This window comes from Aythya marila, assembly GCF_965140915.1.
Source record: "Aythya marila genome assembly, chromosome: 8".
Taxonomy (NCBI): Eukaryota; Metazoa; Chordata; class Aves; order Anseriformes; family Anatidae; genus Aythya; species Aythya marila.
In genome coordinates, this window is record NC_139049.1 from 6,552,255 (window position 1) to 6,564,972 (window position 12,718).

At 41.4% G+C, this 12,718-nt stretch overlaps 1 protein-coding gene across 1 annotated transcript; it reads left to right on the forward strand.

Moving 5' to 3' along the window:
* Positions 1-368: 368 nt before the first annotated feature.
* Positions 369-10,463, forward strand: DDX59 (DEAD-box helicase 59). The gene is made up of 8 exons (XM_082765564.1): positions 369-389; positions 1,704-2,532; positions 4,295-4,462; positions 5,010-5,099; positions 5,505-5,756; positions 6,602-6,754; positions 7,718-7,846; positions 9,504-10,463. Exons 2-8 carry the CDS (start codon positions 1,708-1,710, stop codon positions 9,765-9,767), a joined length of 1,881 nt encoding a protein of 626 aa, XP_082621690.1. The 5' UTR covers positions 369-389; positions 1,704-1,707; the 3' UTR covers positions 9,768-10,463.
* Positions 10,464-12,718: the final 2,255 nt, after the last annotated feature.

Here is a 12,718-nt window from a genome sequence, read left to right on the forward strand (position 1 = left end):
TCCTTGATTGCCGTATATGAACAGCTCTGTCATGCCCTTGCACCTGTTTTAAGTGGGCAAACAGACGTGCTAGGCATTTATTTAGCGTATTTTGCGCCTCTGTCACACGCAGTGATGTGTTCTGCGAATAACTCGGTGTGTGTCCGCGGCACCTCAGGCAGCCCCGGAGCGGCCCAACGCCGCTCCCCCCGGCGGGCCGCTCCCCGCTCCCTCGGCGCTCCCTTCCCTCAGTTCGCCCCGCCCGCCGCCATTTTGTGAGGGGAGGCGGGCGGCGGGGCGGGAGGCGGTGCCGCTGCTGCTGTGACGGGGAGGAGGAGGAGGAGCAGGAGGAGGAGAAGGAGGAAGGAGGAAGGAGGCAGAGGCGGCGGGCTCCCCCTGGCAGCACGGAGGTGGGGGTGCTGGCAGGGCGGGGGGCGGCTGGCGGCCCGGGAGGGGGGCAGCGGGGGGAATTTGGCTCCCAGTCCCACAGCGAGCGGGGGGCGGCCATCCCCGAGGCCCCCGGCATCGGCCTGTGTGCCCGGGCGGCGGTTTTAGCTAATCCGGCGTCGCTGATGGTCCTTCCTCGTTCAGAATTGCTTTGAATCGCACAGGGGAAAAAAAAGCTCTCTGTAAACACGGGGGTGGCTTCCTGTGCCTTTAGAAAACTGGTGTGCAAAGGCGCTGACGGATTGGTGTGCATGGCGTGATTCATTCCGAGTAAAGTTACAGTATTTTGTGCTTTGCTTGTGGATTGTGCTATACCGAATGATCACTGAGAGCATCTGACGTTTGCACAGAAATCACAGAATTTCTAGGTTGGAAGAGACCTCAAGATCATCGAGTCCAACCTCTGACCTAACACTAACAGTCCCCACTAAACCATATCCCTAAGCTCTACATCTAAACATCCCCCAAAGACTTCCAGGGATGGTGACTCCACCACTTCCCTGGGCAGCCTGTTCCAGTGCCTCACAACCCTTTCAGTGAAGAAGTTCTTCCTAACATCCAACCTAAAACTCCCCTGGCGCAACTTAAGCCCATTCCCCCTCGTCCTGTCACCAGGCACGTGGGAGAACAGACCAACCCCCACCTCGCTACAGCCTCCTTTAAGGTACCCGTAGAGAGCGATAAGGTCGCCCCTGAGCCTCCTCTTCTCCAGGCTGAACAAGCCCAGCTCCCTCAGCCGCTCCTCGTAGGACTTGTTCTCCAGGCCCCTCACCAGCTTCGTCGCCCTTCTCTGCACCCGCTCAAGCACCTCCATGTCCTTCTTGTAGCGAGGGGCCCAAAACTGAACACAGTACTCGAGGTGCGGCCTCACCAGAGCTGAGTACAGGGGGACGATCACCTCCCTAGCCCTGCTGGTCACACTGTTCCTGATACAAGCCAGGATGCTGTTGGCCTTCTTGGCCACCTGAGCACACTGCTGGCTCATATTCAGCCGACTATCCACCATCACTCCCAGGTCCTTCTCTGCCTGGCAGCTCTCCAACCATTCCTCTCCCAGCCTATAACTCTGTTTTGTTCCATGCTTCCATTTTGTTTTAAAGTATTACTTTACATTATATCAACATGGCAAAGACCAAAATCATTTAAAGGATTATCCTCCTACAACTTGTTGAGGATTAAGGGTTGGTTCCTAGGTTTGAAAATTTATTTCTTCAACTTCTTACCTTTCTCAATGATAGTAGTTTCTAACATCTAACAATTTTCTTTCCACTGTACAGAAGCATGTTTTTGCCAAGATCTGTTAAAGTCAAGAGGAGTGCTGATGAGGACAAAAGTTGTACAGCTAAGAAAAATAAGTTGTCTTCTGGAGAACCTTTGTTAAAGGAGAATGCTGAGCTCCAAGACTGTAAATCAGTTACAACAGAAACTTCTGCTTCAAGATGCGATTCTAATGAACTTGTACAAGAATGCACAGAACCTGTAGCTATTCCATCAAATCTTGCTTTGGGTAATACATCTTTGGGAAAGGACAACCAAAACACCAATGAAGATGGCTCTTTGGAAGAGCCCATCAAATCCTTCAGCAAATCCCAGCGTTGGGCAGAGCCTGGAGAACCTGTATGTGTTGTCTGTGGTCGATACGGAGAGTATATCTGCGATAAAACGGATGAAGATATTTGTAGCCTGGAGTGTAAAGCCAAACACCTTCTGCAAATTCAAGAGAAGGAGAAAAAGCTGAAATCTGATCAGCCCACAAAAGCAGAATCTCAAGCAGAAGCTGACCTGCTTAATACCCCTTATTTCTACAAAGATCACTCCTTTATTTTAGGCTTGCAAGATGAGCAGGTTGAGAACCTTAAACTGCAATTAGGTATTGCAATCCAGGGCCAGCAAGTTCCAAGACCCATTATAGAGTTTGAACACTGTGGTTTTCCTGAAACTTTAAACAGCAATTTAAAGAATTCTGGTTATGAAGTCCCAACTCCCATCCAAATGCAAATGATCCCTGTTGGTCTGTTAGGGAGGGATATTGTGGCTAGTGCAGACACAGGCTCAGGAAAAACAGCGGCCTTCCTACTCCCTGTTATTATGAAGGTTTTAAAAGAGGTAATAAAACTGCATGTATTTAGATAAAGTGGTTTGCAGCTTTGTCTCCAGGATTCTCAGTGTAATTGAGAATGTAATTGCAGTATTTTTTTTTTTAATTGTAAATCGTTTATTTATTTTACTTTTGACTCATGAGCATTGGTTCTTGGGGGGGTGGGGAGTGTGGAGTGGTCTGTTGATTATTTTTAATGATTTTGAATGTTTTTTCACCTTAGTCAGGAGCTAAATCATCTCCATTAATATTACTTAGTGATGGTTTCTGCTTGTTAAGAAAGCTAAATACATTTTGAGGTAAACTTCCTAATGACTTAAAATAGGAAATGAAAATGATTCCAGCTACTCTGCAAGTAGTTGTTGCAAGATTGTAATGCATCAGGTGACTGAAAAAAGATTTTTGACATTTATGTGATTCCTTGGAGTAATTTGTGTTGAAATAGTCTTAGCTGACCATCAAATAACTACGGTAATTTGGGGTAATATAACTCCCCATATCATCTGGTTTTACAAAGAGCTTGTAATATCAGAGGGAAGAAAGGAGTTAAGAAAACCTTTGCTTCAGAAGAATGTGAATTTATGATGAAAAATAATAGCAAATGGTGTTCTGTACCTTGTATATTAGTTCACTGTTGCTTTAGTGGCTTTATTGAAAAAGTGATGAATTAGAATATATTTGAAAATTCTATACCTTATTCTAATAGATGTTTTGGACTGTTTAGATGTCTAAGTCATTTAAAATATATATATACATATATAAAATAAAAAAAATAAAGTAACTTAATCTTCAAAGTACTATATATCATTAGGGATTATACAGAAGCATTTATCAACAGGAGTATTATACTCTAGTACCTCTTCTGTCTGATTATCATTAAAATTTGCATGACAGTTATATTCTTATAATGGCAAGCACAAAATTGGATTCTCAATGATCAGTATTTTACTACAAGATCTCTTTAATTCTCCCTCTTTGGGATACGCATTGATGTACTTGGCAAGAAAAGATTTTGTTTGTTTAAAATAATTTTCATTTTGATGTAACAGAGAGATGAGGCATTAAGAACATAATGGTAATCTGGTTATGAGATAATATTTGATGGTTCCTGTCTTTTCTTCATCTACTTAGAAGCCTTTTTTGTGTGGTGGTGAGTTTTCAGTTATTTCCGACTAGGCAGCGGTGTTTAATTTAACCAAGTTCTTCTGGATACAAGTATTTAACTATGTAGCTTCTCTGATAATGCAGCAAGAAAGGAATAACCTGCTTCTGTTGGTCATTTGTAGATATTCCAGTTGAAGAACAGAAATAAACAAATAATGATCCAGAAAAATACTGGATCCAGAAAAATACTAACGTCCTGTATTTTGAGTTCATGTGGAATTTATTCTGAATTTCTGTTGTAAATTCAGTGCAGTAACTAAAATACAAAACTAAACAAACAAAACCAAAACAAATCCCAGCAGGTTTCTTTGTTTCTGGGCCTTTTTTATTGTCAGGAAGCTATTCTAACAGTGCACTTATTCATTATTTTTTGTTTTTAGAAGTTGAGTAATTGAGGGGTAGACTTCCTCGGTATATATTGTTTCAGGTATAATCCCTTTCTATATTCTGTCTTCAGATCACACAGAAAGGATATTAGCAGTCTAATTGTATCTGCACTATATATTTTGTATTTTCGTTTTCTGAGATGTAATCTTGAAAGCTTCTAACCTAAGAATTAAAGCAATTCTGAGTTCAACAGATTTCCTACCTCCCCCTCCTTTCTAGGCAGAAACTCCATCTGCCCTTATTTTGGCACCGACACGAGAATTAGCAATTCAGATAGAGAGACAAGCTAAAGAACTGATGGCTGGTTTACCAAACATGAGGACGGTTCTCCTGGTAGGAGGTTTACCACTGCCACCGCAGCTTCATCGTCTCAAGCAAAGTGTGAAGGTAAGGACCACAGGGGGAAAGGTCCTTTAGAGAGTTGTGTTTCCATGATATTCACAGCAAAGAAAAATGTTACTGTTGACATATATACAAAGATGCGGAGTTTTTCCTAAGTAAGTGTAAAGTGTTAAAACTATTGTTGACTATTGAAATTTTTACAATAATGCTTTTTTACATTTTACGTTAAACATACAGTAGCCTTTTTGGTTTTGAAAAAGATTTGCGCATAACGTTCCACTTTCAAGGACTGAAACATGCCATTTTATTAGTCAAAGAGTTGTAGTTTACAGCAAAAATAGTTCTTTTTAATGCAGGTTACAGTGCTGGTACTTAGACATTACCATTAGAGTACTAAAAATCCATTTCCTTTTAAGTCTTCATAATTCATGAAGTTATCTATAAAAGTTTCTGGAGTTATTTGAACATAAGTAATTTCACCAATTATTGCCCTTCTTACCTTAGTGTTGTAACTTTATAGTTTTTCTAGGACGATCATCTCTCCTTTAAGGGAATTTTTAATTCCTGTTACTGTCTTTTTTTTTTTTTTAAGGTTATAATAGCAACACCTGGAAGACTTCTAGAGATCTTAAAGCAAAATTCTGTTCAACTTCATGGCATAAAAATTGTTGTCGTGGATGAAGTAAGTTTTTAGTTACGAAGGCTGTATTGCCTATGCAGAGGTCCTTGAAGAGTCACTGTGGGTGCCTAGTCAAAATGATTAAACGTAAAGAATGCCTGCTATAAAGATAAAATACATTTCTTATGTATGAGACAATTTCATTTTAACAATTTTAAATGCATTTGAACAATGTATATTGTTTTGGCTACAGAGGGCTTGCATACCTGACAGCTAAGATAATACTGCTAGACCATTGTGAACCAGTTATTTTTAATTTTCCCATGGTAGCTTTTCTTCTAACTCAAAGTACTCCGCATTTGGATTATTACATGCTGATCATACACATTACGGTTCCTCTTTGAATTTGAGCTCAGGATTTTGCTCTTTATTAAGGAGTCTGGTACAGATCTAGTGTTTTTCACTCAGGTGGACACCATGTTAAAAATGGGTTTCCAGCAGCAAGTGCTGGATATTTTGGAAGACATCTCTCACGATCATCAAACCATCCTGGTGTCAGCCACAATTCCAGTGGGCATTGAACACCTAGCAAATCAGCTTCTGCACGATTTTGTAAGAATAACAGTTGGAGAAAAGAATCAGCCATGTTCCAATGTTCGCCAGATTATTTTGTGGGTAGAAGAACCATCTAAAAAGAAGAAACTGTTTGAAATTCTAAATGTAAGTGTAATATTTTCCTCATGACAACTTACAAAAGTGCTTGTGTGTCTTTACAAAGCTCTGTTAGGTTCTCATCTTTAATTCTGATTGGTATGTAGTGAGGAGGTGGAATGATGTTGAACATGTAACTGCACTATTTCAGTAGTGCTGCAATGCAAGAACTTTAGTGGCAGTTTTAGGAATTACTCCAGCCCTGTCACTCACACCTCCTTTTCTGCAGCGAACTGAGTTAAAAAAGACAATTTTGATACTTTTGTGATTCACAGAATGGCACCTCAAAGATTTGCACTGGTTATCTGTGAATAGAGGAGGAACAGGATTTTCTTAAACTGTCCTAGTTGCTTTATGGCATAGGGGTGGTTTGTCATTTTAAAGATCATGGAAAAAAAAAACAGAACAGTGAAAGCTTTTTTTTTTTTTTTCTTGAATCTTCTATGTATGGATAATACAGACCTTAATTTCATATGAATATTTTAAGAGTACTTTGGGGAGGGTGGCTGAGGTTATGCAAGAAATAAATAAGAATTTTTAATTGAACCTCAAAACTTAAAGGAAGTCAGAATTATCATGTAGCTTTTTTTTTAAAGAAGGCTTCAGACTTCTGAAAAGTGTATGTATTGAGAAAAATTTTGGTTCTGACTTTACAAATAATTATATGTTCATGATGTACAAATTTGTGTAGTTCCATGGCTGGCATCATTTTCCTTCTTATCTAGAATGTAAGAATATTTATTCATCTAAAAGTGTTGTTACTATTAGAGATAATCAGTAGAGATTGAATCCAAGTTTCTGATGATGAGCAGCAAACTGTTGCAGTACCTTCTATAAACTGTTTTATTTTCCAGGATAAGAAACTCTTCAAGCCCCCAGTGTTGGTATTTGTGGACTGCAAGTTAGGAGCAGATCTGTTGAGTGATGCTGTTCATAAGATTACAGGACTACAGTGTACATCTATGCATTCCGAAAAGTCTCAGGTGGAAAGAACAGCCATATTACAGGTTTGTGCCTCATATAGTACAATGGTTTTGATAGATTTAAAATGGCCAATGTAGTTTTAAAGGTGGCATAATTTGAATGAGTTACATCATAATTTACTGCTTTTCTGCAGTAAAACCTGCAGTATTGCTGGGGGAGAAGAGGAAGATGGATGGGACCAGGCAAAATTACAGATGAGACCATTTTAAATGTAAATAAATACTGGACACTACTATTTCCTTTGTTATTTGCTTTGAAACAGGAATTTGAAGATGCATTTAACCTTAGTTGATGCTTTTTTATTAGTATTGTGGTTTTGGTCTCTCTCTAGCTCTTCATAAATGATACTCCTGTTTAAATCAAGAATAAAAGGGGGCTATTCTTTCTTTCACAATGGAACAAAATCATTGGTCCTCGTTACATCCAACATACAGATTTGTATATTCTCATCACCACTATCCCCTGTGCCTTAACAGATATATAAATACTGTCTTCCATTTCCATGGGCCTCTCTCAATTCCCAACATGTCCGTAAGAACCAGCAGTGACTTAGGCCCCATCTGTTCAAGTGGTCACTCAGGACAGGAGAAGCAGCTTGGATTGCTGTGTTCACTCAAATCCTTGTGAGGTTAGCTCTTTGTTGCTTCTGCAGTGTCTTGCTACACCATACAACTTAGAATACAGGTTAGTTTCACCCGTCTCCTTGAGGCACACACTGGATATCCCCATCTTTCTACATCAACCACCAAGTGCACCCAGGTCCTTGAGCAAAGCCAATCCCACAAATAGGTTTGTGTTTTCCTAAAGGAGAAGCCCACAGTGCCTTCCCCTACTGCTTCCCTGTGTTTACTGAAGGGAATTTCTCTTCCAACTGTATGTAAGAGCTTGGTGTTATACCACAACTCTATGAGTAACTACAGCCTATGATTGGATGTGTTTGAAATACAGATAAAAAACAGTAATTTTTGTTTTTCTTCCCTTGCCAGGGATTGCTTCAAGAAAAATATGAAGTAATAGTAAGTACTGGAGTCCTTGGACGAGGGCTTGACCTTGTCAATGTCAAATTGGTAGTAAATTTTGACATGCCTTCAAGTATGGATGAATATGTACATCAGGTAAAAATCAAAAATCTTGTATTAGTTATTTGTCAAAGCATTATTTGAAAAGTATCCTGAAATATGACATTCACCTATGGAAATTTAAATTGAGATGCAAACATAAAGATAATTTTTATCTTCAGAAGATTGTCAAGATTGTCTTTATAGTACAGTGGCTTGACTGTCTTATGTGTTTTTATGCAAGTTACTAAAAATTCAGAACACTGTTCTTGCATCTCCTGTATGTTGCCAACAGCTAGAACATTGTTCTTAGATTACTTACAATTGCTTGCAACATTATTCTTTCCAATTTGTACTCTCTTTTGTAATTGTATACATATGCAGAAACCAAAGTTTACCATGTTTTTACCGTCTGTCTGAAGAAAGGCCAAGCAACCCTCTTCCTGCTGCAGCTGATCTGCAGTGTGGGGTATGCATGTAATACAACAGAGGAAATATACTTCTTTTTCATTCCCTCTTCTTACTCAGTATCTCCTCTGTCTGATCCAGTATCTCCTGTGTCTGATTTTTTGTGTGTTATGTGCCTGAGGATTTCCTGTTTAAAAATAAGTTTTGTGAGTTGTGTGTATTTACATATATGTAGTAGCAGGTCATGAGAACTGATTACTACCCTCTTGTTGCCACTCTTGAAGCCACTGTACTCTATAACTCTGTGTACAGTTTTGAGGACATCACTACAAGAAAAGCCAACCAAAACCAAAGTGGAACGAATCCAGACAAAGTCAGGGGGGTGGTGCACGTGGTACATGAAGAGTGGTGAGGGAGCTGTACTTGTGTGGGCTGGAGAAGAAAAGGCTAAGGGGAGATTTAATTGCTGTCTTCCATTTGGTAATGGGTGGTTACAGAGGAGAAATAACTTGCTGCAAGAGAGGTTCTGACCTGGTGAAAGGGAATGATGGTTTTCATAAAGAGAGTGGTCAGGCAGTGGAACAAATTGCCCAGGGTGGTTGTGGGAACTCTGTCCTTGGAGACATTGGCAACTCAGGAGGACGACACCCTGAGCAACAAGATCTAACTTGGAAGTTATCCCTGTTCTGAATAGAAGTCCTCCTAATCTACAGTATTCCATGTTAATAACTGCAGTTACTGTCTGGCTTTTTATTATCTTTCTGTTTAGATTTCAAGCAAGTTGTAAATAAAAATGGTCTTTCCTCACATCAGAATTATGCCAGTACTACAATCCTATTTCTTCTCATAAATAAAGAGTCTTAGATTCTTCTCTAAATTTTAAAGCACTTTGGATAATACTAAGAAATAATTTTAAGTCATGAGAACATTGAAAGAAAAGTTTTTTTTTTTTTTTTTAATGGTAATATTTGTACATATCCTACTTGATGTACAGGTGTGTGACATTTACTATAAGCATATGATTGCCTATATAGGCTGTATCATGAATCTCAGTATCAACATTGGACTTCTGGTAAGCCCCATAAGCAAGTGATAATTTTAGGTGCATTTCAATTAAAGCTTCAGATGTTCTGAATTTAGGAAGTGAGTGTATCAAATCTTTGTGTTTTGGGGATGAGATAAAGAAATTTGGCCTTTTTCAGCAACTAACGTTTGCACCTAAACCTGTTTTACAATAGGAAATAAAGGAGGTATGAAGGAAATCCATTTGATATTGATAACTTAAACTGAGTTTTTGCTTTTTCAGGTTGGAAGAGCAGGGCGGCTGGGTCACAGTGGAACTGCAATAACTTTTATCAATAACAACAGCAAGAAACTCTTTTGGGATGTTGTGAAGAGAGTAAAACCAACAGGCACCATTCTTCCCCCACAGCTGCTTAATTCCCCATATCTTCATGACCAAAAGAGGAGGGAACAACAAAGACTTAAACAGTTGCAGAATAGTCTTGTAACAGGAGATAATATTATGGACATCATTAGGAAACATGACAAAAATAATTCTCAGAGGTAACAAAGACATAAGTATATTTGTAATTATAATGGAAGTGTGGCAAAAAATAAACATAGAATTATGATGTCTTGTATATTGCCTTTTTAAAAGGAATTTACATATTCATTTTTTAAGGAGTCTAATTTTTACATTGATTCAAAGATCGAAGCCGAAATTCCTTTAAGTGGTATATTCTTTATTGCAGCGCTGGATGCACGGGGTATCTCTCCACCTATCGTGCATACCCAAAGCAGAAAGCAGTCTTGAATTTTTACAATCAATATTCTACAAGCGCCTATACATATTCATCACCTATCCCCGCCTTCCCTCGCTTCTCATGCTAATTAGCCTTTTGGCACCTTGTGCCTGCGTAGAGCCTCCCAAGAATTGTGGGCAGGGGTCTTCGGGACGTGAGCAGTGGTCTTTGGGAGGAAGACCCTGAGTCTTCCTTACAGTGTACTTTTCACCTTTGGTCAGGAATCTGCTGAGTTGGCACATTTCTTAATTGCAAGAGCTGGCTTTTGCTGATTCTTCTGTTTGTTGTATCTTTATCATGAATTCCAATGTTCTGTTTTGAGATTTATAGTCCTTACATCTGTTTCTCTGTCTGTCTGCCGCTTCCTTGTCTGGGGATTGTCTTTGCCTCCCCAATGTCTCCTTAATCACATCATTATTTTGAAATACAAAATACTGGGTTGTAACAGAAGTAGTGCCTAATTAAACTATTTTGTATAAGCCTTTTTTTTCAAAACCAGTAGTCTTTTGTCTTAAAGCATAAATGGAGAAGATACGGTTCATCTTGTTCTAATATTTCTAAGTGATCACTTCAGACTTCCTAAGAAACATTCTCCTTGTGTAGTGGGTTTACGTGGCAAGGTTTTGGTAGCAGGGGGCCATAGGGGTGGTTTCTGTGAGAAGGATCTAGAAGCTGCCCCATGTTTGGTAAGGGCCCCATTGTTTTCCAGAGCTGAGCCAATAAGCGATGTTGTTTTGCGCCTCTGTGAGAGCATATTTAAGACAGCGAAAAAAAACGCTGCGCCACACAGCAGCCGGGAGAGTCAAGGGAGTGAGGCACAGCACCAAGGTCAGTGTAGAAGGAGGGGGGAGAGGTGCTCCAGGCGCCGGAGCAGAAGTCCCCTGCGGCCTGTGGTGAGGACCATGGTGAAGCAGGATGTCCCCCTGCAGCCCATGGAGTGCCACGGTGGAGCAGGGTCCCACACTGCAGCCCGTGGAGGAGACCACGGTGGAGCAGGTGGCCCTGCACCGACGGAGGCTGCCGCCTGTGGAAGACCCCTGCTGGAGCAGATTCCGGGCCGGACCTGTAGCCCGTGGAGAGGAGACCACGCAGGAGCAGGTGATCTGGCAGGAGCTGCTGCCCGTAGGGGAGCCAGGTTGGAGCAGTTTTCTCCTGAGGGATGGACCCCGTGGTACGGACCCATATCTGGAGCAGTTCTGGAAGAGCTGCTGCCTGTGGGAAGCCCACGCCGGATCAGTTCATCAAGGACTGCATCCCGTGGGAGGGACCCCACAGCACAGGGGACGAGAGTGACCGAGAAGGAGCGGTAGAGAAGAAGCGCTGTAGACTGACCATAACCCCCATTCCCCTGCGCCGCTCGGGGGGAGGAGGTGGAAGAGAGTGGATGGGGGGGGAAGGTGCTTTTGGTTTCTTTCCTTTGTTTCTCACTTCTCTTGCTTGTTAGTAATAGGCAATAAATCTTACTATCTCCTTCTGCCGAGTCTGTTTTGCCCGTTACAATAATTACTGAGTGATTTTCTCATCCTTATCTCAACCTTTGAGCCCTTTTCACATATTTTCTCCCCATTCCTCTTTGAGGAGGGGGAGTGAGAGAGTGGCTGTGGTGGAGCTCAGCTGCCCACTCAAGTGGAACCACCACACCTTGTAATTTTTATGTCATTATACTAAGTTAAGATCTTTGTAAAGGACACCTTTTGCGCGAAAGGAATAAAAAAAACGTGGCAGATGAGTCTCTGAAAACAAGCCATGAAGCTCCCCCCTTTTAGTTTACATAAAAGCTTCTGCTGAGATTTCCTAATCCTCAGGATGGTCACTGGAGGTCTGTTATGAATGTACAGACAGGTTTTGTTTGCAAACAGTAATGAACTTTTCAAAAAGAAAACTTAGTTTCACCTTTATCGCCTACAAACCACTCCTGTTCAAGCACTTTTGCAATAGTAGAAATACTTGGTTGTTAGTGTAACTTCATTGTAGAGAAATAGGGTAAACTACTTAAGGAAGAAATGGGATTTTTTTTTTTTTTTCATGAAAGTGGGTAATTAATATATAACCGATTGCATTTTCTTGCTACTTATTTAAGTGTACCTCCTGGTAGTCCCCGGCACCAGGTGCTCTTTTTTCTTCCAGGAAAACAGAGTAATACTCTATCAATCAAGATAACATTACTTATAGAGTTACTACAACTTTTTTTTTTTTTTTTTTTTTTTTTTGGACTGAGGCTAAGAAATTATTAAGTTGTTATTTTTGTCGAAGTTTTTTCCTGCCTTACTATGTCCCTGTCAGACAGCCCTCCCAGGTAGTTATGTGGTACCGCTAGGTGCTGTCTGTCTGCTGTTTGGCCAAAGGACAGCGGTGTGAGAGGATGACTTTGGTATCGAGCTGATCTTTAAAAGCTTCATGGCTGGTTTGGTTTGGTTTTGTTTTGGATCCCCCTCCCCTGGCTGGAGGTAAAAGGCGCAGGTATGACCTGCTGCAGGACAGGGGGCCCAGGGTAGGGGTGTACTGAGTAAGCACAGGGTACTCGGCATTGAGACACAAAGCGGCTCCGTGAGGCGGGGGCAGCTGCCGTGTTCCTGGGGCAGGCCCTGCCGTTGCTCCCGCCTGCGGAAGGGGGGGGCCGGGCCAATCCCCGCCCGCCCGCCGCATTCAAACGGGGCCGAGGCGAGCGCGGGCGGCGGCCGCTGCGCGGTGAGGCGGGGACGGGGCTGGGGACGGG